The sequence below is a fragment of the Ptychodera flava genome, chromosome 9 (genome assembly GCF_041260155.1).
Source record: "Ptychodera flava strain L36383 chromosome 9, AS_Pfla_20210202, whole genome shotgun sequence".
Taxonomy (NCBI): Eukaryota; Metazoa; Hemichordata; class Enteropneusta; family Ptychoderidae; genus Ptychodera; species Ptychodera flava.
The window spans coordinates 23,424,508-23,449,712 of record NC_091936.1 but is presented as its reverse complement, the minus strand read 5'-3'; the positions used below and the strand labels follow the sequence as shown (position 1 = coordinate 23,449,712).

The 25,205-nt window shown below is 37.9% G+C and overlaps 4 protein-coding genes across 5 annotated transcripts in view; 1 reads left to right on the top strand and 3 right to left on the bottom strand.

Moving 5' to 3' along the window:
* LOC139140409 (large ribosomal subunit protein eL14-like) overlaps nt 1-3,114 on the bottom strand; it is a 46,303-nt gene extending 43,189 nt beyond the window's left edge. The window contains exons 1-4 of one of the 2 annotated variants that reach the window (XM_070709635.1): nt 2,932-3,114; nt 2,329-2,430; nt 468-662; nt 16-69 (exon numbers count right to left, since the gene is read on the bottom strand). In XM_070709635.1, coding sequence (XP_070565736.1) covers nt 16-69; nt 468-662; nt 2,329-2,430; nt 2,932-2,937 — 357 coding nt within the window. In that variant the 5' untranslated portion in view covers nt 2,938-3,114. The remainder of the gene's footprint in view (nt 1-15; nt 70-467; nt 663-2,328; nt 2,431-2,931) is intronic. The other variant, XM_070709634.1, reaches the window with a different exon arrangement.
* Nucleotides 1-13,371, top strand: part of LOC139140406 (natural resistance-associated macrophage protein 2-like) — a 33,564-nt gene extending 20,193 nt beyond the window's left edge. Inside the window, exons 12-16 of the mRNA XM_070709630.1 lie at nt 3,943-4,092; nt 4,574-4,647; nt 9,925-10,081; nt 10,479-10,529; nt 10,969-13,371. Of these exons, the coding sequence (XP_070565731.1) occupies nt 3,943-4,092; nt 4,574-4,647; nt 9,925-10,081; nt 10,479-10,529; nt 10,969-11,154 (618 nt within the window). The 3' untranslated portion in view covers nt 11,155-13,371. The remainder of the gene's footprint in view (nt 1-3,942; nt 4,093-4,573; nt 4,648-9,924; nt 10,082-10,478; nt 10,530-10,968) is intronic.
* LOC139140404 (uncharacterized) lies at nt 4,659-8,482 on the bottom strand. The gene is made up of 2 exons (XM_070709628.1): nt 8,371-8,482; nt 4,659-8,130 (listed from the first exon to the last, which is right to left on the bottom strand). The coding sequence occupies exon 2, from the start codon at nt 8,091-8,093 to the stop codon at nt 6,207-6,209; it is 1,887 nt and encodes a 628-aa protein (XP_070565729.1). The 5' UTR covers nt 8,094-8,130; nt 8,371-8,482; the 3' UTR covers nt 4,659-6,206.
* On the bottom strand, nt 11,706-20,479 carry LOC139140411 (ASNSD1 upstream open reading frame protein-like). The gene is made up of 3 exons (XM_070709636.1): nt 20,295-20,479; nt 15,471-15,546; nt 11,706-14,796 (listed from the first exon to the last, which is right to left on the bottom strand). The coding sequence occupies exons 1-3, from the start codon at nt 20,436-20,438 to the stop codon at nt 14,747-14,749; spliced, it is 270 nt and encodes an 89-aa protein (XP_070565737.1). The 5' UTR covers nt 20,439-20,479; the 3' UTR covers nt 11,706-14,746.
* Nucleotides 20,480-25,205: the final 4,726 nt, after the last annotated feature.

Below are 25,205 nucleotides of genomic sequence, written 5' to 3'. Positions count from 1 at the left end.
TACATTGAAACTTACAGCTTGTTTTGCTCTCATAAGCTTGTAACGATCAAAGTCATTCATCTTAGCCCTCTGTGAATCAAAAAGTATAAAATAACAACAATTTATTGGACCTGAAGTTGTCTGTTGATTAGGATTTACTTTGAATAAATGACATCAATATGTGTGTTTACATGTACTGATATTTACAGTGTTTGGTGTAAGTTGCTTCAAATCTGGGTAAACTTGTACCATGAGATTTCAACTAAATGCAAAAGGCACAATTATTATTCACATCAAAGTATACTTTTATTTTGTGGAAATCACTGTTCAAGAGGCAGAACTGTCAAAATGGCAACACATACTTGATGACACAACGTGTTTAAAAAAATAATGTAGCGTGCATTAATTGGCAATTTTAACAGTTTTTAATACCGGTACATCTTTCTCTGATTTGTTTCCTTTTTGACATTTGGTGTTAATTTACCAACCCTCTTTTTAGCTTCAAGTTTCTTAGCCCAGTTGGTTTCTTGCCACTTCTTGGTAATATCAGCCGCCTTCCACTGCTTTCTGACTATCTTTGTGCGTGCAGTGTGTGCCAGTTTCAGTCTGAACTTTGTCAGGTGAATTCTTTTCAAATTAACTTCCTGACGAGACACTCCTGAACATGGACCATCCACCAAGACCTGTTGGATGAAAGGATTCCATCAAACCTTTTACCAATATGGTTAGGCCCAAAGCTATTGTTGTCAGGTGATTGTGGACCTGTTAACAGGGAATGTAGGGGTGAACGTGGTAAACATGAAATCCTTTTGTCCTAAGACTGTGCAGTATGAACATTTTGGCTGTATGCACACACGGAATGCATTGTGAACACGACATGCATCACTGTTGTGCAGTCTCTTCCATTCTGTAAACCTGCTGGATTCCTGTTTTAATTTTGATACTTTTTCAAATTTTATACATGGTGCATTCATATCAACTGAGATTGTTTTGAAATGTACAGCCAATTGTATGAGGAGAAATGGCATGATGGCATGAAATGGCATAAATCTTTGTTGTTTTTATCTAGTGAGAAACTCTCACCTTGCACAGTGACTGTGTATATTGAAGGTCTGACAGGAGTACAGGGTGAAACTTGGTATTCCAGACAGCCTCTTACTGTGCCATGTATGCAATTGCACAGATCACAAATGATGTCAAGTTTTTCTCTCATTAATATGCATAAATAAATATTCGTCCGCATTTCCCACATAACGACAATAAAACCTGCTAGTGTTACAATGGCAACTAAAAGTTACACTTATTCGTATGGATTGATGGCCCAGACTACAAGATGGAACAACAGCTGCGCATGCAACGACAAAATTTGTCCAAATTTCAGGCATATTTGTCCGAAAGTCGTACGTGTGCAGCTATATTTAGTAACAAACCTGAAATTGCGATCAACGCTATTGCATCTCTGCTGTAAACAGATGAAGCTGTGTATAGTTGTTGTTCAAAAGACTGAGAAAAATTGAGCACTACATAAAGGAGTGTGTGCATGTGTGTGGCATTGCTTTTTGGATAATTTGTACCTTTACGTGTAATAGTAAATATGGGAAAATAACAGTTCATTGACAAAACTCATAGTCATAATTCTGCTAAAGTCACATTACTTACTTTTTGAAACAGTTGTTTGTACAGATGTGAATGAAACAATCAGTGAAACTAAAACTCCCGTTTCTCTCAGTAACAATATTTTATTCGTCATTCGGTCAGAAATGTTGACCTCTATACACGGGTACTTCTACCAAATAAAAGAATAAACAGGTTGCCACCGATCACACAAAAGAGAAGTTGCTGCGGTTTGTAGGATGCTTAATGTAGAACCTCACAGGACTGCTTTGAAATGTGTGGGGAGGTGACTACTATCTGTAAGGTTGACCATCAAGATAGGGTTCACTTTGATAACTACTTTCCGAACATATTGGCTCTTATTAGTGCTGTACGTGTTTGACATTTAGACATACAACCATTGTGCACAGCCATGCTAGCAATGTTGCCTTTCATGAATGAGGAGTATACTGCCAGGCACTGCATTGGACACACGGCCTTATCTTCATCATGAAGACAAGTTAAACAGAGTTTTCTTTCAGGCCAACTTAAGGGCCTTCCACAGCGTTTTGAAAGAACTGATCCTTGAGGATTTCATTTTTAAAACAATTGTCCACTCAGAGCCCAGTCTGGTTCAGTCGTGCCCTGCCAAGCTGTATAGTCATCTGCCTGTAGAATCTGTTGATTCTACAGGCAGATGACTATACAGCAGTCGAAGCATTATAATACAATATCAACACTAGCACTTATACTTACTCTATTGCAATCGATAGCATCGATGATAACGCACAGTTTTCCTGCATCTTTGCCATGGGATATGAAGGCTACTCGGCCAGGTTGAACAAAGTGCTTGTAAACCTTAGGAAATAGTTATTTGTACAAATGTATTAGCAATCACTGTTGTTGCAGTGCATGTACTCAAATTATATGTGAAGACTATCCCTTGATCCAATGATGCAAACGAGGATTTTGCTACCACACAGTGTAACAACCAATTATGTACACTCCAGGTGAATTCTAAATTCTATTTCATTTCTGGAAATAAACTGACCGATAATATTTCTGATCTGCTAAGAATTAGATCACTCATGCAAACATAATTTCCAACATCAGTGAGTAGTGCCAGTCACTTTAGTCGTCAGGAAAATTGAAACGGCAAAATTGTAGTGACATAATGATAAGAAGAGCCTGCAGAAATGATTGTTTATGATACAGTACCAGCTGAATGCATATACCAAAAGTTCATAATAGTGGAATTGGCGTACATAATGTAACAAAAACAGAAGCAAAATAAACAGAATGGGTTAGATTTCATGTACAAAATTTTACATTTATATCAGAGACATTCGCATAACTTACCCCCATGTTTTTTGGAAGTGCTTAAATAGAGAGACCTCAGTAGATATGTGACATGTGGAAAGCATGTCCACTGATGCTGTGATTTTGTGTAGGTCTGGTAAAAGTTCAAGTTGGGTTAATACTCAACATGCTCATCAGCTTAGCTTACAGGTGAGAAGGCAACAGTATGCTATGGAAATCAAAGTGGTATGAACTCATAGAAAATATTACTTGGCTGTATTCTTAGATCATTTTGCTTCATACTTTGTGAAAATGAAAGATTTCTCTTCAATTCAGCATCAAGAGAATGGGATGACAATATTGGATTATACATAGTCAAACCAGCAATAACGGCCAACCATAAACAATATTGTCACAACTCTGTAACAGACAACTCAACTTCTTCTCTTAATTTAATTGCAACACTGTGTGCCAGGCAATTCTTCATGCATGTTGTTAGAGGAGATAAATTAAGCTGTTTGATCCCTAGTATCATCAAGGTGACTGGAAAGGTGCTTTTGAATGATTTCATCAATTCGTGTGTCATCAACCCTGTCCTTGGGGTCATGACCTCTATCCTCAACTTCGTGACCTTTGCCTTCCATGTTAATGAGTTGTGGATACCTTTGGTGTAGTCACTTTGGCTCAACATATATGACACAGTGACCTCTGACCCTCTCACAATCAAACATTTCTGTGTTATCTGTCATGTTGGCACCCAGTAGTGTACTTTGTGCCAAAATGAAAATAATTTTGTTTCATTCTAGATAACAAATATACGTTTTCTTCTCAATACAAGTATTTTGAACAATATGTAATGATAGTGTTGTGTGTTCTAGTTCAGATGTACAAAATTCAGTAGTCAACAATAAAATGGGACTTCACACGCGTGAAGGCTGTGTTTAAAAGTTGATCATGGTGCATTTGATTTGACTTTTCGAGTTGAACAAGAAACCCCATTTGCAATGAGGATATAACTAAAGGAAAATGCAAAAAAAAATAATTTGTTTTCTATTTCTCACTTTATGGCAGGGATTTCTTAATTTACAATGGTCAAGGTGGAAGCGGGTACTTTTAACACGGTCCATAGCTATCGTGCCCACCATCTTTGTAGCAGTATTCCGTGGAGTTGAACAGCTGACTGGCATGAATGATGCTCTCAATGTACTACAAAGTTTACAGGTAAAGGGTTTTTCTTCCCATTACATCAATTTCATCTTTAGTTGGAAAAGAATTCTGGAAATTCCAAGTGTAGCTCTACTTTCTCTACTTGTAGTATTTTTATCGTTAAGAAACTTCGGGATTTATTTTCTCAAAAAATTGGTATAAAAGTCTAGATGTAGTCCCCATCATATAATTATTCAGAGATTGTAGTTTTACAGACTTCTGTCTATACTGTCCATGGTTTTATATTTTCACACATAGTATACCTGCTTCTTAAGACTGAACCACTGGGCAACATGTTATAGCCACCACAGCATTTACCAGGTACTTTGTGCTTCATGTAGACTATTTTGAAGGTCAAAATCCAGACACATCCAGACACAAAGATTTTTTTACCAGTATTTGTAAAAGTGTGATTTGTGGCTAAACTATTCCCCATCCCAACTGAGTGATACTATCTCACAACCACTGACCATGGCCGGTTGTATTTTCATTGTAGCTTCCGTTTGCTTTGATTCCAATACTGACATTTACAAGTGTAGGATCCTTGATGGGAGATTTTAAGAATGGACTGTAAGTATCGTCAACACCATTTATTGTCTTGAATAACAGAAAAATACACATGAATTTTTCAGTTCTTCATGTAACACACTGCAGTGACAATATTCACAAACAAGTCTCATGGATTGTTTTCGTAAATAAAGATACTTTTTTCTCACTGAAGTAAATACTGTAAACAACGAAAGTTTGGTAAGAGATAAATTTTTGTAAATTTCACCGAGGATCTAAAATTTTCAAAAATAAGCAGATGCCAACTTAGGTTTATTGGAACATAACATGTACTGACAGCATAATAGTGACTGTTAACTGGGGTCCCCAGTTGTGACATAAAGTGCACTGCAGACAGTCGAGTTGACCAACATCAGGCGCCCTAGAATCACATCCTTTGAATTTTTCCTCACTTTAGCAGCATAATACACAATACACATTAGGGACTGTTACATGACGAAGTATTTTTTGGGGAAATAAAAACCTACTGCGTATATTTCATAATTTAGTATAGTTGTTTTATCATGATAAAATCACACCATCATGCTCAATGTATATGTTCAGAAGCTGAGCCGATGCAAGCACCTGACTCAAGGTACTTGTGAATGAACCTGTATAAACAGAAGGAAATGTTACTATTACGGAAATGAATTGTATTGGCTTGATTACACTGTTCTTAAAATCACCAATAATCAGTGTTACTTCACACAGGTCCATTCAGGTTAACTCAAGGTCAACTCACAGTTAACTCTTGTCACAGTTAACGTAAAAACTATGAGAAGAAACTAATGTAATTTATTCAAAAAGCTGTCTGCGACTGAAGTCAAGAAGTAAGAAAAATAACAAAATAACAACTCTAGAAAACAACTGTAAATTGAAAAATTCTCAAAATCAATATTAATATCTCTACACATGTGTAACTGGATCAAGGTTTCAAATCAAGTGTAATTTGGCATTGACACACCATCACGATTATTACAGCTGGCATTCATTCTTTTGTTTCAAGAAGTCTGATTATCATGCTGTGTTTGTGCACGTGGATGTTCAAGGTTAATATAGAGGGCGCTGTATTGCAAACTACTTCAATTGTAGGAGATTTAGTTCAAGTCAATGCAATGTTCATTGTCAATCATTACATGGCTTCCCTAGATTGGAAGCAATTTACCTAAACTTATCGAAACAGGTCCCTACCTTATAAGGAAAAGAAAAAGGTAAAATATGTCAATTTTTACCATCAAAGTACACTATACTATTGATCAATTAATCAAATAAATTTAAATGAAGTGAAATCAAATCATAGGGCTGTCTCGGTTCAGACATAGCACAGATTTGTGTACTGGTCTCACGTACATGTATGTTGATTGTCCAACGCAACCTCTCACCGTCATCTTGCTCAGGGTATCTTCTGTTGTATTAGTAGGAATCAGATTGTGAATCAAGCAGGGCATATGTAAGTTCTTGTGTAGCTGGCGTCTTCTTGTGATGTAGGTATGCAGGCTCAGTGAGAGAATGGGAATGTGCACGAATATTCTTTGTTGACCTTGACTTGGTGTGTCACAGCAATTTTTTGTTTCACTTCTGTATTATTGGGGGCTTTGTTCTTGTCTGGTTTCTTTCCACCTGGGGTTATAGGAATCATTATGTAAAGTAGTATGGTGGCCTTTTCCACAAGTACTGCATACTTTCTTACTTCGACAGTCGCGTCGTCTGTGTCCCCATCTCAGGCATGACATGCACAGGCCTTTTGACATAACTAAAGCTTCTCGGTCGTTTAAGGTCATCTTCAGGTAATCATCACAAGACTCCATGTTGTGTTGTCCCTTGCAAACAACACAAGGTTTGTTAGTGTTCTTGGAAGAAGTTGAACTCTGCTTTGGTTGAGGGCGCTGTTTGCTGTCATGTGTGTCAGTTTTTAAGCTTCTTGCAGCATTTTGTTTGCCTCTCGTTGGCTCCCCGTCAGTCTTCTTGATGCTGTCCTCTGTGTTTCGGTGAGCTGGACCACAGACAATTTTGGCTTCTTCAGTCAAGAAGTCACAAAGCTTGGAGAATGATGGGTAACTTGCGTATGGGTTACCTCCATCATCATCATCGTGCAGATCAACATCATCACTCTTCATGTGTTTGTAGACATAGCGGTCCCATCTATTGGCTATATACTTTGGGAGTTTTCTCAGTATTTTCTCGTGCTCCTCAGGATAGTGCAAAACTCTAAGGTATCGTGTAGTTGACATCGCGTACAGGCATTGTTGCAGGTATTCAGCAAATTTCCGCAGCCCTTCACCGTCTCCATTCTTTATCTGAGGCCAGTCATAGATCCTCTTCCTATATATCTGTGCCACAGCAATGTTGTTGCCATAGCGATCTGCCAGTATCTTCTTAGCCTTCCTGTATGCATCATCTGTGTCTTGTAAAAGCAAATACCTGATGGCTTCCTTTGGTTCACCAGAAGTGTACTTGTCCAGATAGAACAGTCTATCGGCAGCTATGGATGTCTTCCTCTCTATCAATGCGTCGAATGAATCAATCCACATTGGGTAATCATACACTGAACCACTGAAGACATCTGGCTCCCTCCTTGGAGGTTCATGACTGAGAATCTTCAAGAGATTATGTAATTCCTTTGCAGTAAAGGAAAATATTTTTTCGTTTCCATGGCAACTTGGTGACATCATACACTTACTCTGTGTAATCTCTGGCTCAGTGTGTATTGAGTTTACATTGTCTCTGCTAGAATGCAGGGAAGTCATACGGGAGGAAATAGAATTAGAATACCTCAAGCTGCACTTTCTTCGGCAGTCTGTTTCAGCATCACTATATACTGGAATTCTCGTATTCCTCCTTCTAACCTTCTTTATTTCCTTTTTCAACTCGGCTGTCATTTCTTTGACTTCAAAAAGTGCCATCTTCATTTGCAGCTCAAGTTCTTTCATGCGCCAGCCCATCTCATTGCTCTCTTTCAGTAATGCAACACTATCTTTTGAATTTGGCTTCCTTCTGTCAACACCTTGTAATCTAGTGACACTGCTGCTGGAATGCCTGGAATGCGCCCTCATCTGTGTCACTGGCACGATGTGTTCGGCATTAGCTGGCTCTGCTTTGACTCTTGGAGTCTTCAATATGTCAGTGACAAATGACTGGAAGGTTTCAATGTCTTCCCGCCTCTCATGCAACAATGTCTCACACTGTATCACTCCTTGTTCATTCAGCATTGCACAGAATTCTGATTCAGACTCGTAGTATCTGTCTAGCAGTGGTAGCCACTTATCATAGTATTCTTTAACACGTGCAGTGCTCTCACCTGTCTTGATCAGGCTATAAGTATCATGCATGACATCGTTGAGGCGTTTGTATGAGCGGGCAAAGTCCATGCCTGTCTGCTCCAGAGCAAGTGTTAATACCCTATCAGTCAGCTTAATCTGATGTCCATGTCCACTGTACTGGGGCAGATTCCTTCTTTCTGATGCCATCATTGGATTGATTGTCGATGAATCCACAGGGTAGTTTTTTCTGTTACAGAAATACATATGTTGATTTGATTAACAGTTCTTTAGATTACCTGTAATCAGTAACTCACAGTTAACTCACATAACTTGTGTCACAGTTAACGTAAAAACTGCAGTAATTAACATATATTATGTCGGAAAACTTGTCTACAACTAAAGTCAAGAAAGTCACTAAGTAGAAACTCTATGAAACTCAACTGTAAATTGATAAGTACTCAAAATCAATAACGATTGCTCTACGCACCTCTAATCCTGGATCAAGGGTTCAAATCAAGTGTAGTTTGGCATGAAATACCATCACAATGTTCCTGCTGGCATTCATTCTGTTGTCTGAAGATGTCTGATAATCGTGCTGTGGTTGTACACATTAATATTCAAGGTTAATATAGAGGGCGCTCTAATGCAAACTGCTTCAATTGTTAAATCAATGCAATGTTCATTTGCAATTGTTGCACTTACAGAAGTGCCTTACATGGTCTTTTCAAATGATTGTACCCTTGGAGAAAACATTTGGACTGCTCTGAAGTTAATGAATATAGATATGTTTATAGTAACTGTGTGTGTAAAACCCTGGTTTGCCTGATCTTCTACTGAGGATTGTCTGGGTAAAGTTTTGGGAGTATCAGTTTTCTACCCAATCAGTTACAGTTGCCAGTGGCTGCAATTCAAAATTCCGATGGAGGACTCTCCGGAGAATGTTTGTGTGTGTTAGCTATTAGAAACGTTAATGGCCAGACTGGTTACAATTTCATCAAATGACCAGCTGTTTTGCCAGTCATTTTGCCATATGGTTGGTCCGGGACTTCCTACTGTCTCTGTAAAAATTTTATCACACTCTCTGCCAAGTACTGAGGTTACTTCAAAGCAGTCATAGCTCATACAGCAGCCTTGTGTAAATTATGTAATACCGTACTACTGGTGTACTCGTATTACGCATAGAAACAGGAAAATATGAAAATATTGATGTCATAGATATAGAATGTCCAGTTTGCAAAAGCAAAGAAGTAGAAGATGAGGTACACTTCCTGCTCCACTGCAAAGGGTACACAGATATTAGGAATAATTATCTTTGTAAGATAAACATGGACAATAACACATTCAGGGACACATAGGACTTTGTAAACAGACAAACTAATATTTGTGTGAATTAGGAAGATTGTAAACATGTTCGAATCTGAGACAAAAAAAGAATGAAAAAACAAAACACAGTTATTTAATTCTCATTTGAAAAACAACATATGTACAAATATACATTTATCTGATATATATGAATTTATATCTGTCTCTTTTATTTTTTTGCTGTTGTCGTTTTGGTCTGTTGTAGTTGTTGAACCTTAATTTTATTTATATATCAAGATCCCAAGGGGGATATGATTTCAATAAAGACTTGACTTTACCTCATCTATTCGTACTGCAAACCATGCCATACATGTGAATGGGAATCTGTAGAGCTTAGCGTGTGTAAAGAAATGGCATCGCTTATCGATAAAGAGTTGTGTGAAAAAAGAAAAATTGCAAAAATCAGTTATTGTAAATTTCTCTGTGTGAAAGTGTGCAGGTTTAAACTGTTTACTCCACATTCCCTGTGAACAGGCCCACGTACACTCTCTATGGATAGCAAAGGGTTTTGACCGAACCGTGGTGGGGACAGGGGTAAAGTATGGAATTGAAAGTACTACATTTATTGATATTCCTTGAGTCCTGTGAAGTATCAAGCTGATATGCTTGTCCTAGATTTAGATACTCGATAACTATTGATACAACTTTTGAGGTCTTGTCTTTTTTTCATCCTCCACAGGATTTCCAAGATAGTTGCAAGTCTGCTAGCCCTCATAGTAATGGTCATTAACTCTTATTTTGTTGTCGTCTTCATTGGAATTTTACCAAAGCACTGGGCTATATACCTTGGACTGGCTGTAGTTTCCATCCTATACTTAGGGTTTATAGGATATTTAGTAAGTACTGTTTCTGTGTCTTTGATACATTAAATACTACACATGTGGTGCTTGGAACTGTGAAAAAAGCAGTTACATGTACATCTAAATGTAAACTTAGATGTCTGCTTTCATGAAATGCTTGGGAGCTTTTGATTTGTGTGATCGTGATTATATCTGTGACATTGTAATGGAAATCAAGGTTGTGAACAAAACTGGCCTGCATGATCACATTCAGCGGACATGGTTGCTGTCAGTGATGGGACATTTCTATATAGCCATAGTGTAAGTAGCCAGACTTGTATGTAGTGATGCCTGGGGTACCTGTTTCTTTTTTTACCAATTTCATTATAAATTTAGGCATGCTATGGAGAATATTGCAAAACGATTAAACTATTACATTTCGTCTTGTTTTCAGGCATGGAAATGTTTGATATCACTTGGATCAAAGTGTCTTGCAAGGATACCGGTGAGCAACATGAATTATACTATTACCTTTAGATTTCATACCCATTTCTGATACAAGTATCGTCAAATTGCAATGCTTTTATCAGAAATGGATACTGCCAGACAGAAACTTGATCCAACTTTCATATCATGAATTTGACTGTAGAGTTATGTTTTTCATAGATCTAATCTTTTGATACATAGAAATTGAAAATTTTATCCCATTGGCAACATTGAAAAAAAATTATCATAGATTTTTTGCTCATTTTGACTTTGCAAAAATACTGTGGCCTCAAAGCAGACAAGGTGTATAGTAATTTAGTCATTGTCTGTCATCTGTTTGGGAGTTTAATCTATCGGATAGCCTTCCGATCATCAAATGAGTTCAGTGTTGACCAGACTCAATTATGTGTCTGGCTGCTGTATAGTATTCAATTGCCTCTCTGTTTTCATATTCCCAGTGTTGTCCAGTACAGGAGTCCAACTATGAACTGGAAGCTCTTGGAATCCATTGGAAGAAAGATGAAGATTCCACTGCCAGGATGCTGACTTCAGATTCTGAAGATTCCATGAATCTGGCGGGATTAGGAACAGACACCCGATCGAGGACAGAGGATGTGCAATCATTGGACGAAATTACTCACTGATCAATTTAGTCTGTTGAATACTCATATTGTAACCATGCCAACAGCTGAACAAAATGCTTGTCTTGTAGTAAGCATTTTTGTCCGACAGTTTAGTCATCAATGAACAATGGAGTCTCACTCTGACAGTGGCTGACGACACATCAAAAGACATGTAAATGCTGGAAATACTGAAACCAGCTGTCACAGAGGGCGCTGTTTATGCCCTTTGACATTCCTTCTACCTCTTTATATCAACATGCTGGTGAAAACCATGACAGTTTGTTCAAGTAGTTTATAAGTGGACACACACATATCTGTATGATCTGGGGAAACGCTTGTGTGTCAAAATACACAATTGTGCACAACAGTTGTAAATACGATAATGTTTTCTGGTGAAATCATTAATTGTGCAATTGTCAGCAATCATGTATCCAGGCTGGCTTCTGAGAATTCTTATTGAAGACATCTTTGACTCACTTCTCAATATGCAGACCTCTTTGCTTTTTCATGTTGTGAATACTCATTTTGAGTTCTGATCACTGAATGGAAAAAAGGAGTAGTCTTTTTTTAAAAAAATGAGAGAAACAGCAGAGGATATAATCATGCCAGGATTTCTTGGCCAACACTTCTGCAGTGGCGTACGTCCAAAGTTGAGAATAGAGCGGTATAGAGTTATGTAACGGGTTAAGCCATTTTGCAAGGCAGTATCACAGATTATATGAAAGTGTAACGTCGTTCAAGATCTCAACTCACAGGGCAGTATCTGTACAGGTTATGATTGTCACAGAACTTGTCTCCTTGTCAATCAATGGGTCATGTCATAGTTTTTGTGATCTAGGAAAGTCTGCAAAGAGTTACAAGGTTTATATGCTCATCCTTCAGAAACATGTGCATGATAAAGTTGACAGTTTTTCATCAGACTTCTTTTATGTATTAAAAAAGTTCAGCACGCTTTTTGGTAAATCGCTATCTTAATCCAGGCCAGGTGTATTAAACTATCTGCTGTGGTGCTAAAATAGGAAAGATTGAGAAACAAGTTCTTGTGGTAACATGACTGAAATACTGATATATTCAGGACATTGTCTGGCACAAACTTACAGAAATACACCGTTAAAAACAGAAGTTTGCAGCACCAATTGTACATTGGAAATAAAATCCAACTCTTATGTGAATAATATATATACATGTATATAATGAGCAATGAAATGATGACGATGCAAATTATACATGAAATTGTGACAGTTATGTTCTTATTCCACAATTTACCTTTACCATTACGCACCTCAAAAGTAAAAGACTTAAAATTTTGTTCACACTTTCTTCAATTTAACTCTTAACCATACTCTTACCAAAACAAGAAGATAGATCAGGGGTTACTGTACAAAGTTTGGTACAAGAGAAATAAATTGCCTTACATTTCAATACTGATATTTGAAATTCAAAATGGCCGCCATTCCTATGTTAACGCCATTGAGAAACAAAAAATTTTTGATTTTTCAAAAAACTAAGACAATAAAATTTTTCTTACTCTCAGAGCTTCAAAGTGAACCCCCACCAAGTGGTAGATCAGAAATGAATAAAAAGTTTGAGAGTCAAAATATCTGTCCAGTTCCTGAAAAGTGGATGCTACCGTACTGTAAACAGTATGTAGAAGAGAGTACAGTACAGATTGCAATGAAGAATACTACAATTTTACATTAAGTTGTTCCATGATAGCTGTCTGATGCTGTTTGTTATTCATCCTTAACAAAATGGCAGTTGCAATGTGTAAACTTTTTAAAAATACTTAATAGTGCAAACTGATTTGTCAGAAAGGATCTTTTAAATTGGACTCAGATTCTTAATAAGTGTCTTCGTAACCGTAACCATGCATGTATCTCCATTTTTTGGCAGGTTGCACTGGAACAGGAATTTTTTGCTAAATTTTCGTAACTTTTTAAACCCCAAATACTTAGTGCAAATCGAAGTATTTAGAAAATAAAGATCTTTAAAATAGCACTTGGATTCTCTAAGTATCTTTACAACCATGGATTGCAAGTTTTCAGGTTGTAACAAGATTTTTTCATCGCACACTACCAGCATCCCTTGTGCATATGATGGACTTTACTTGCAAAGGACAAAAGACTATGTATATTTTAAGAAATTTCTAAAATCATCTCTCCTTGATGCAAGTGTATTTTTAATCAGACTACATTATTTTATGATACTGAAATAAATATGTGGCCACGGTGAAAAAAATTCTTGGTGTCTCGTTTTGCAGGGTGATAGGTAGGGTGATAGAAGGGTGGGGAGTTTCATACAATAATATACATGACTGTTTGAGATAGTTTTAGTCATTCAAACTATCTGTAGCATTGCGTGTTCTTTTGAATACAACCAAACAGTAATTTGAGATCAATTCAACCACATATTGAGACAAACCACTCGCCTGACCAGTTCACTGCAGCAACACAGAAATGCTTACAGTCTTACCACAGTCCATCCTTCTCGTACATCACACAATCATGTTTTTTTTTCCAACCGGGGTTATAAAAGCCCACTGGTTCATGGCCCCCATCTACAGCTAGCGTGCACTTGTATGACTATACAAACACCTATTCAATTGTGGTTTTGAACAATAAAAATTCTTTAGACATTTCTGTAATAGTTACTACAGTATTTATTTGGTAAATATTTTTAGACGAGATGGAGCTTCTATCATGATCTCCCAGTACGATAAATACATAAAGATGCGTCAATGAATCAAATTCTCATTAGACAGTCATTTTCATACTTGACTCGTAGCCTTTTCAATCAAAAGACATAAACTTTATGTTTGAAACCAAGAATACAGCCATTTTACATGATTAACTTTTGCAGAGACCATTGCAAAGAGTCGGACAATTGCCCTGGCCACAGCATTCATTGACTTACAACTGACATGCATTGCTGCTGCCTATTCAACATCTCTCTCCTTGTACGAATTCACAACTTTAAATTAGCATGACTAACTGTCATTGAGTGAATGAGAACTTTATCTGTGAAAAGTTACAGTTATTTGATATATCTTAATTCGTGCGAGTAATCCTTTATGCTTCTCAGAATTCCACAATACCACTTTAATTAACCTTGTTTGTTATAAATACAAGAATCAAAAGAAGTGAGTTTTTCTTTTCTATTGTGTCACTTCTTACTAAATTATTTACGAAAGTGACAGTAGCCTTTGATCCTATATTCCTCTGATCCATTATTCAGTATGTCTCTGAGCAGGAGAACAAAGAGCAACTTGTTTCCTTTTGGTCTTCCTGTAGTTTAAATTGTGACAGAATTCCGCTGAATACTATGAGCAGCTCAAGGAGAGGACTCTGTTAACATGACATAGTATCAGTGTTGGAAATTCCTTTCCTTGATGGAATCTCACACCTAATTATATGATAAAAAGTCAGCTCTTGTCTCCTCACTGACAAAGGCCGACTTCATCAGACTTGCATTATACGTTCACATGTGCAGTTATCCCTGGTCTCTGCACCAGCTGTATTGATATCACAGACCCTTGGTAAAGACTACAGTCAATATTCAAGACAGTCATCTCCAGCTGCGCTCTTCTGTTTCTGAACCTCACGGTGTAATATTGTCAGGATTTGTTCAGTTGTTTGTATTCTTCTCGGAGACTTTGCAGAGTTTCTGAGGATTGAAATGTTAACAAACTTGATATTCACAAAAAGTAAACCCAAAGTTCACTTTAAATGCTATCGGCATCTATCATTTGTGGTCATACACATCCACTCTTTGCCGGATGCTTAGACAAGTGTGTATAAATGATAAGCTGTTCCATCAATCACTGTGAAAAATCCACTGACTGTAATTTCAAAATCGCACAATGATGTAGACAGATTTTTATTTCAAAAAGAAAATTGCAAAGGAAAAGATGATAGCTAGTATAGATGCCCTCGGAATTTGGCACAGTCAATTTATTTTGCCTGTCACAAGTTTCTGGGTTTCCAAGCCATTTTTCACAAATGGCTAGTCTTTTGTATAGCCCTGTGTATATGGTTCAGTTAAAAGATGTATGTTTGTAAACTGATGCTAATGTGTACAAACTGATATCCAAATGACACAGGTCACAGCTGAAAAACTGATGAGCAAAATTGAACACAACAATGTAGCATAGAAATATGGACTGTATCTATAGATCTGAAATTCTGAAAACAAAAGCAAGCACCTGCAGTTACAAAATGTAAAACTTCATTACATGAGTCAAATCATGCTTATTTATATAATTTGTCAATTTATGAGTTCATAGGATGCTTTTCTTCCCTTTCACACTTCGATTCCATAAATCTGGATGTAAAACTCACTTTGACATTCCTGCAGAGTCTTGGAAAAGTCATCTTTGAAGAATATACTGCTGTTTGGTTGCTGCTTATACACCCTCTGTGAGGAGAAAAGAAAATTGTAAAAGCTACACGGAGTCATCATAATTATTATCTATTTCGTGTGAGAAAAATTTTCATAGCTGATACTTTCTCAGTCTTTATCTGAAAATATTGGTTCTCTCACAGGGCTCTTGTAAATATAAACGGATGAACATAAAATATTTTTCATTCTTTTGCTGTAAACACCCTTCCACATTGAATGACAACTTTACTACTTAATGCAATACTGATTTCATATTGATAGGTACACTTTTTTATGTGTAAAGACAGCTGATCAAACGTTAGTGCATTTATTTGCAGATAATCATATTTGTATTTATTTGCAGACTATACAAATCATATACACTGTTAAATATTTTGCATAATCTTAGTCAACAGGGTTACTTTATTCAAGCAGTCAACAATTGTTATTTTCTATGCTGTTGTAACTTGGGTTATTTTTTTGTATCTCTGAGATGAGAAGGTACAATTTTCTTCACAGAACCAATTGTCATGTATAACATGGATGAACCACCAGAAAGTTGAGTGTCAGGATATTATAATTTTTTTTAAAAAATGCACAGATTCCATACCATATTGTATGTTAACACGTACTTGGGTTTATTTTGTATTTGTTCACTTGAAATGTTCGTTAGCAGCTCATAAGGGCCGTTCACATTAGCCAAAAAAGACTAGGCCCTTGTCCTAGCCAGGTTCGTGGCCGACCAAAAAAACAGGTGTGAACGGTTCTGGCCGGCCACTGTCCGGACAATTTCTGTCCTAGTCGAGAGGGGTGGTTTGTGGCCGACCCAGGTCTCTGGCCGAGCAGTAAACAGCGTATGTGAACGCGTTTTGTCCGACTCAGGTCCCAGTTGACGCCCTCTGTAGTTAACATGCAGTGTAGTCTTTGACCTATTCGACGATTCAGTATCATTTTAGACATGGCGAGTCGAGGAGTCAACTGGGCTACGGAAGAAATCAAGTGTCTTTTAGGCATTTGGAACGAAGATATGGTGAAAAATCTGATGGACGGCACGTCAATGGATCGAATCGCCTACAATATCATCTCACAGCGTTTGTCAGAGCATGGCGGGTTTGATCGTAGCCCAGATCAATGCAAACGTAAGATGAAACATTTGAAGTCCGAATTCAAAAAAGTTTCTGATAATAATAGGACAAGCGGTCGGGGAAGAAAGACCTGTATGTTTTACGAAGAACTTAGCCAGATTATGGGCATCAGACCTGCAGTAAATCCCGCTGCAGGCTCGGTTGTGGACAGTTGCAGACACTACCAAATGATCTAGGCTAGGACAGCGTTGAACGTAATGTGAACGCGGACAAAAGATTAGCTTATCTTCTCACATTCTGCCGGATTAGTTCTGGCCGGCCCTGGGCCTAGATGTGAACCCCATTATAAGGTTGTAGCCAGAATTACCTTATGAGCTACTAACGAGTTCTTTAGTCAGGGTGATAAGCCCCTACATTGGTGATCAGCAGAACAAATTAATGAAGGGGATTAGGGAGGGCAATTAACAGATATGGACTGTTTTCTTTGAAATACTACACAGAGATAGCGAGGGTAAAGTAATAGGCACACACTCGACACAGGTAAGGTTTGTAATGGAAAAAAGTGGTGTAATACATAACATTTATTGATCATATTCATTACTTCCAGACGAATATTGCTTGCAGTACCCTGTGCCCGAGTCTGTGAATAAACGCTCAACGCACATGTCACCTGTAGACTTGGTTCAAGTCTGTGATTTGTGAATTTTTGAGTGGAGTGAACGCAATGATTTGTATTTTGCTTTCATGTGAAATGCGCCCGTGAGTGGAGTTGACGCGATGAGTCGCGTGAACGCAATACAGGGGAGTTTCACCCGGAATCACAGACTTGGCTTTCCTGCGGGGTTTGCGTTGCTATATTCATGAGATGACGTTTTTATTTACTTATATATTATTCATAAGATGTCGAGTGCGATCACTCCCACAAAAGTCAGCACAACCTCGGTTGTATCCCCGAAAAGGCGTGAAAATATCTGTGTTGTTTGTGGGGCCCATGTTGCAAAATGCGATAATCGTCGCCGTTTATTCAAGGATGGAAAAAAGACATTATCCTGTATGAAGAAATATAGTTTGCCGTCGGTACAAGTCTTGACCCTTTTCTGCACACTCATGCAAGTTGCAGATCATGCAGCGATTGCGCATCGACTCTCCTGAAAAGCCTCCAGCGGTTCCGACAACAGTTCAAATCTACATGATCTTGTCGGGACCAAAGAAGAAGTTGTCAAGCGGCTTGTTCCATGCGAAAATCAAAGGCCCAATGATAGGGTCCTACTAGACACCACTAACACTAAGTTCATGCGTTCTCCTTATTGGCCAGAATAATGGCTGGAGCTGCCAATCATTTTGTATTTGCTTGACGTCACTGTGTACACAGTCCATCTGGCCACCGGTAGATCTGGACCATTAGATCTTGGGAGGGGGGTGGTCAAAAACAGAAAAAAAAAAATTTCAGAGCAGAAAGTTAGGAAAAAAAAAATCTTCAAACTAGTTTGCAAAATAAAAAAAAAATAAATAAGAAGACAAAGGCGTAAAAAAAAAATTTGCAAAAGTCTTTGAAATTTTGAATTTTTTTTAGATTTTACCGACAGAAAGCAACTCTCTGTATTTTTAGTACATCCTCCCGGCACATTTTTAATTTTAATTTATACATTTAGAGTGACTGTATCCCTTATACTGGAAGTTGTGATTATCTTATCTTTTCAGGACTTTTGTATTCTGATCACTTGAAAATTATGAAATTATAGAACCTGTTTTCTACTTGTTTCCTGCGTACAAACCAAGCAGGTACACTAGGTAAAACATTGAAACTATGGTATGGTTGTCAAGACAGAAAGTTGTATTTGCCTTTTAAGATCAAGGTAAACAGATGCAGGCCACATCAGTTTCATTTTTTTCACAGCATTTTATTGCAATGATGAATGCAAGAATGGGTGAACAAGTAGAAACACGTCAATAATGATAAAACAACATATCAAGTCATTATGTATTATTTTGCTTTTAAAAAGGCATTTTCAATTCTTTTTTCTCAAAAAACAGCCTCAAAAAACAACAGCAACACATGTTTTAACATTCAACAATACACTACGTAGAATGCCATCTATCCAACAAATCCCAACACAAAAACACACAAAAGGGGTTGAACTTTGAAAGTTTCTCGTTAGCAAATACTGAATAAATCTGCATGAATAATCATTTTTGTGTAGCAAATTTCAAAGAAATTGGACAAGCCCTTTCAGAGAATACACATTTTTTGACCATGAATGGCATAAATTGCCCTAAAAAGACAAATATTGAAATTTCAACACATCTATACACATCCAATCAATTTGGACATGCTGCTACAGAGAAATAGATGTTTTGATCAAAAAAGGGCAACAATTGCTCTAAAAACACAAATATGCAAATTTAACTATATTATTTAGCTTATTTTAGCTTCTCAGCTTGTCAAAATCAATTGTAAATCATGAGATATTTAATTGTAAATCATGATATTTGGTGGGGTGAATGTAGGCATTTCACCACGCAGTAGAAAGGGAAGCCAGGAAACCAAAATAGTCAATTTTCAAAACTATAGGAAGCTACTGAGGAGCAAGAAGACCATGTTTCAGAGGAAGATGTGTAATCCGAAAAAAATGCTCCCAAAGTGCCACCAAATAACACCATTTTTATCTCTATTTTTCAAAAGCTCCAACGGCAGGAGGAGGACACCCCCTCCTGACCGCCCCCTGCAAAAATACTCCCCAAGTGCCACCAAATAACACCATTTTAATCTCTATTTTTCAAAAGCTCCAACGGCAGGAGGGGGACACCCCCTCCTGATTGCCCCCTGCAAAAAAACTCCCCAAGTGCCACCAAATAACACCATTTTAATCTCTATTTTTCAAAAGCCCAAACGGCAGGAGGGGGACACCCCCTCCTGACCGCCCCCTGCAAAAATACTCCCCAAGTGCCACAAAATAACACCATTGTAATCTCTATTTTTCAAAAGCTCCGACAGCAGGAGGGGGACACCCCTCTCCTGACCCCCCCCCCCCCCCGTGACCGCTTGCGTGGCCGCTTGTGGTGCTTGGCACCACATCTTTGCCCTCTTTATCTTCAGACAGCGACGAAGCAAAAAAAAATTATAAATCTGAAAATTTACTCTGAAAAAAAAAATGCGCAGCTAATCTCTATTGGAAAAAAAAATTCAGAAATTTACAATAGTAAAAAAAAAATTTTTCACAATTTCATTGTGACCCCCCCCCCTCAAGGTCTAATGGTCCATCCCTTAGCAAGAAGTCCAAGTCGGTGAATCCGGCAGAAACTAATTCACTGTAGTGCGCAGACTCAAAGGTAACTCATTCAATCGCTGGGAAAACCCACAGTTGCGAGTGGAGTGATACGTACCGGCCGCCGCGTACTATGCATAGAATAAGGGGCCCTTATTCTGTGCATAGTACGCGGCGGCCGGTACGTACCTCCACTCGCAACTGTGGGAAAACCTGGCCTGGGCTACCAAATTCCGAATAGGTTTGTGCGAAATAGGAGAGGCACAAGAGAAACTGAATGATTTTATTTTTTAAAATTCACCGACTTGAACTTGAGGTGGGAGGCGGCGTAGCCAAAGCCGGACACTCTCGCCATACTCGTAGGGCTACGTACCGGTACAGAGACACGAACTGCAACAAGGGACAGTTAGATAATATTCTGAATATCTTTTACCTTTCCCTTTTTCATTGAAGCAAGCTCGCCTTCGAGTATTTCATGTTCTCTTATCTGCCTTTCTAATTCGACTTTTCGTTCATGTAGTTTGGTCTCTTCGCTGCGTTTGTACGTAAACATGGAGGCATCCGCTTGAGCAGCCATCTTGCTTGCCTTTTCCTCTTTGACCTTGCAGTGGTGAGGTCGAAGTTCAAAAGTTTAACTCTCCAACAGCAGAACAGTTGACTGTCTGAAATTCATTCGTTTCTCCTGCTACTCATCTAACAAGCCGGCGCGCTGGGGATAACGTTAGGAGAAGATAGGGTAGCCATGGGCGAATAAGGCATATTACGGGACTGGTCAGTTTCTTCGACCTGGGGGCGGCGGTGGATTATTTTTGGCCGATGTCAAAAAGTGACTGACCCCCCCTTCCATACTCCATCCTTCGAAAACAGGGTGACACCCACCTCCTTCGTGCGATAACGGTAAAACAAAAGGTGGTATATATTGAAATTCAATATATTATATATATATATATATATATATATATATATATATATATATATATATATATATATATTATATATATATATATATATATGCCTATAAAAAATTATATAGGCATATATATATAAATTATATAGGCATATTATATATATATATATATATAATTTCGTAGTATATTTTAAACATTCAGTCATTCTGTGTTTTAATGAAATTGTTGTCATGTCAGTTGCAAGATAGTAACTTATAAAGTGTCAATTCTAAAGTTTGAATACAGTATTTTGAATGAGCTGTGAATGTATTTCACACTTTTTTATGCATAACCAGATGTCCAGAACTGTTGAGAAAAAATGTGATTGTGAAATATTAGTGCATGTTGCCTTCTCATATTGAATTCTCAAGTATGAACCCTTGTCAAAATTCAAAAACATAAGACTTACTGACCCCCGCCCAATTGGGCATTTCAAAAACATTATTGACCCCCTCACCAAAGTAAAAAACAGGGTGACCCCATGAATCCACCACCCCGGCCGAAGAAACTGACCAGTCCGTAAGTTTGAGCAAAATATATAATGATCATGAAATATGAATATTATTAATAATATCAGTTTGGTATTTGATCAAGGATGAGCTACCTAGATATATCTAAGTCGCTTATGATACACGGCGTGGCGATGGCCGCTGTGGTACCTACATTAAATTGAGGAAGACGGACGGCAACGACTCTCCCCGAATATGTTTCTGGCCTTATCTGTTCAGAAACATGCATGTTTCATCATGAAAAACAATGACTATATCATGTACCTGGAGTTCAGTTATGAAATCCAAATATGCGTAATCATGGTCGGTATATCGTTACTTATTTTGCTATTTCTGGACATTTTGAGCAGCTTTAGTCATGTCATGCCGGGAAGTCATGCTTTAAAATAATTCATGGCGTTAAATTTATTAATTTTGTTCAGTTCACCGTGGCCAGATTTACGTTGAAAAATCAAAACAAATAATGCATTACGAAAGATTAGGCGTAAAGCTCAGAAGTTATCGTCCTTCGTGACCTCAAATAATAGTATCTTCATATTGTGTGAATGGCTGAAAAATTGTAAATCAATAATGTGCAAGCCTAATCTTACTTCAAGCGGCCCGTTTACTAAAATTATGAATTTTTCGTACGTCAGTTTACGAAGAGTGATAAAATAACAAATTATATTTGTTTTCGCTAAGTTAGCAAACAGGAATCTTGCCAACATTTCTATCGTCCTCCATAGTGTATTTTTTTGGGGGGCGGATGTGTATTTTAAGGGCCAGCATGAATGAATCCGCCCCCACCCTTTGGGGATTTTATATTCGATGTTGGCCTGCTGAGAGGTACCTGGGGATCTTCAGTGTATTGACTACACGCGACGTTCAGAGTTCGTTGGTACTACATAGACTTTGATTTTCTCTAGAGACAAGCTTTACAGTTGCCATCGCCCAAGATACGCTCCTCCCATAGTCTAAATGTCTTGGGTCCGCCGTGTTCCCCTCTCAATGTTCCAATCTCTCCGAGCAACTCTCTCTTCGTTGTATGTTTAAGGATGGGATTTTAAACGTTATCTTTAAGGCGTGGCTTGGATCATACGATAGACATAAATTACAGATAAAATGATACATCCAATCATAAACATCAATGCAGGTCTTGATCTTAAATTGACATGTTACCATTAATATGCAAACGTAATTGACTGCCTGCATGATTCTTAATATAAATCAATATATACCGGACTTCCGTAAACATTCTCGTAAAACGTGATTAGCGTTATTGTGCGTTTGTCTCAAATATGGTTTGTACGGAAATCGACTTATAATTGAGATTTTGTTGTTTTAATTAACCATTTTACTGGTATCAATGACCGCTAGGTTCATTAACCTCTGTGTGGGATAAACCATCTCCGCAACACCACTACTGATAAAAAAATCGGACAAACTTTGTCAATTCGCACCTGACAGGTACTATGGTATTACTGCAGCTTGTGGTTGGCTCCCTTCATCCTGATCGTTTCAATCATGGGCGGAAAAAAGCCTCAATTTTGCCATTCCTTTTATGCGATAATTTCTTAAAGTGTCCCAACCTTATATTAATGGAATCGTGACGTCGTTAAGGATCAGAACTATTCTATCATTTGCATGTAAGAAAGATATTTGTCTGAATTTAGTGATTTTTCATTTGGACGTTTCATCATAAAAAATTTCCATCATTCAATGGACACACGTATATTATACTGCTGAGAACATTGATAGACTAGGTGTAAAGATAAGGATATGAATGGTCGAGACCCAAAAAAGACAGAATGGGACCTACGCGCTGTTTGCGATAGGCCACAGTTGGAACCCGCAAAACAGTAGCCCCGACTTATTTTGGCCGACCAGGTAAGCGTTGATTCCCCAAACAGGTTAGGGAGACTAAACCACGGCGTTCTAGCCATGCAGTGCTGACTGTAACGATGGCCCATGATGTGTATCGGATATAGGTCTAGTTAAGGGATTAGCAAAGTTGGGAAGGTTGTTCTAAAGGGAATTGCGAATTTATCCAAAATATATAATTTATGAAATCAACTACAAAAATTTCAATATAAGTGCATTCGTACGTTTTTCGTAAAGGCGAGCACAAAACTTTCGTCAGCCACGATGCGGCCGTCTGCGACGCTTTTGAGCTCGAGTCACCGGCACGCGTCGCTGATTATCCACTGAAACAATTAGGCCTACAGACGTTAATTATTACGTTGGTGAACTTTAGCTTCAGCCAAAGAACAGCCTCTTTTCATATCAAATCATGCCAAATTTCAATGTTCTGATAACATACTTGAAGAACGGATATTGACCAGTTCGCTATAGACTTATCGGCCTACGTGCCAGTGATACCGAACATTTGCATGGTGTATTTTTTGCCGATTAGAATGTTGAAATTATGGTATGTGATTTCAGAAAAACATGTACAAATAGCAGCGGTTTTATCGTGAATTTCGAGAACCTTGGATATATCTTTAAAAATAACCCCCGCACGGTCCACGTTTTGCGTTACTAAGCTTACAGAATCTGATGTAATAACTCTGGTACAACATGAGCTGGCGACTTGAGTTTCTCCCCATTAAAATACTTTATATGAACTGACAGTGGAATCGGTTGACAGAAATTTGAACAACATTTTTGTCTTTTAAGCCTGTATTTACTGGTGCAGTTCTTGGTCCGATTCATGGCGTTATTTTGATATTTTCAACCAAAACGCCAACCACAATGAAGTTGAAAAGAACAATTTTTTTAAAATGTTTGCCTGCTCTGGTTCGCCAGAATGCTCCTCGAAAGTAATGCTCAAACTTTTCTCAAGGAATATTTCAACCATTCTCTTTCAAAATCAACAATAAAAATTGGGGGTCACCCTGCAAATTTTGGTACTGGAGATACGAATTACCCAAGATTCAAAATGGCCGTCCAAACGCCAACTTGTGTTAACTCTATGGAGAAAAACAAAATTTTCGATTTTCGAAAAAAGACGATGAAAAGGTTTTCTTACACCTAAAGCTTTAAAATGAACCCCCACAAGTGGTAGATGAGAAAAGAATTGTTAAAGTTTGAGAATCTGAATATTAGTCTAAGAGGCGCATGCAACCTGTAGATCTAATATCCGAAAGTATCAAACCACTTTCTTACAGATTTTAACTTTTTGCACATTAATAATGCATGGGCCACTTACCGCATAATATGGGGTAAGGGATCCATCCATAAATGGCATACCTTTGTCTGTCACTATGGAAGTAGCTGCCTCCATACTCTCATATTGGCCCACTCGTTCCAAACGTGCCTCTGACGAGACAATTTGCATATAGTATTTCGATTGGGTCCGCAGTTTCGAGTCCATCAGCCTATTGTCACCGTACCATTATGAACTAATAGCATTGTTATCTTGTAAATGAGCGTGTAATTTGGGCAGAGGGTCATTACGCGCAGGCGATATAATCACAACTTCGGTAGTAACCTGTGTCACTTATAACCACTTTATAAAGCACAGCTGAAGAATTTTTATCTCGCTGATATTACTATCATCACTCAGCGAGTTAACGAGTCAGTTCCCCAAACTTGACTTATTTATAATAGCTTGAGTTGTTTTTTGTTAAATGTTATCATCACAGATAGAGGCAAATGTATATGTGTTTTCAGAAACCTGGTCAAGGCCTATTATGCAGTGTCAAATCTATCTATTAAAATTAAATACGTCTCTAAGACAGATAAAGTTTCAATCTGCCTATTTGTTAAAATCTAAAAGTTTTAATACCCCTATACAGGAGCCAACACAGGGAGGGCGGTCATGTTGAATTTCATTTTAAATATTGATAAATTCAAGGTAATTTGTTTTCATAGTACCAAAATTTACACGGCGACCTACAATATTTAAGC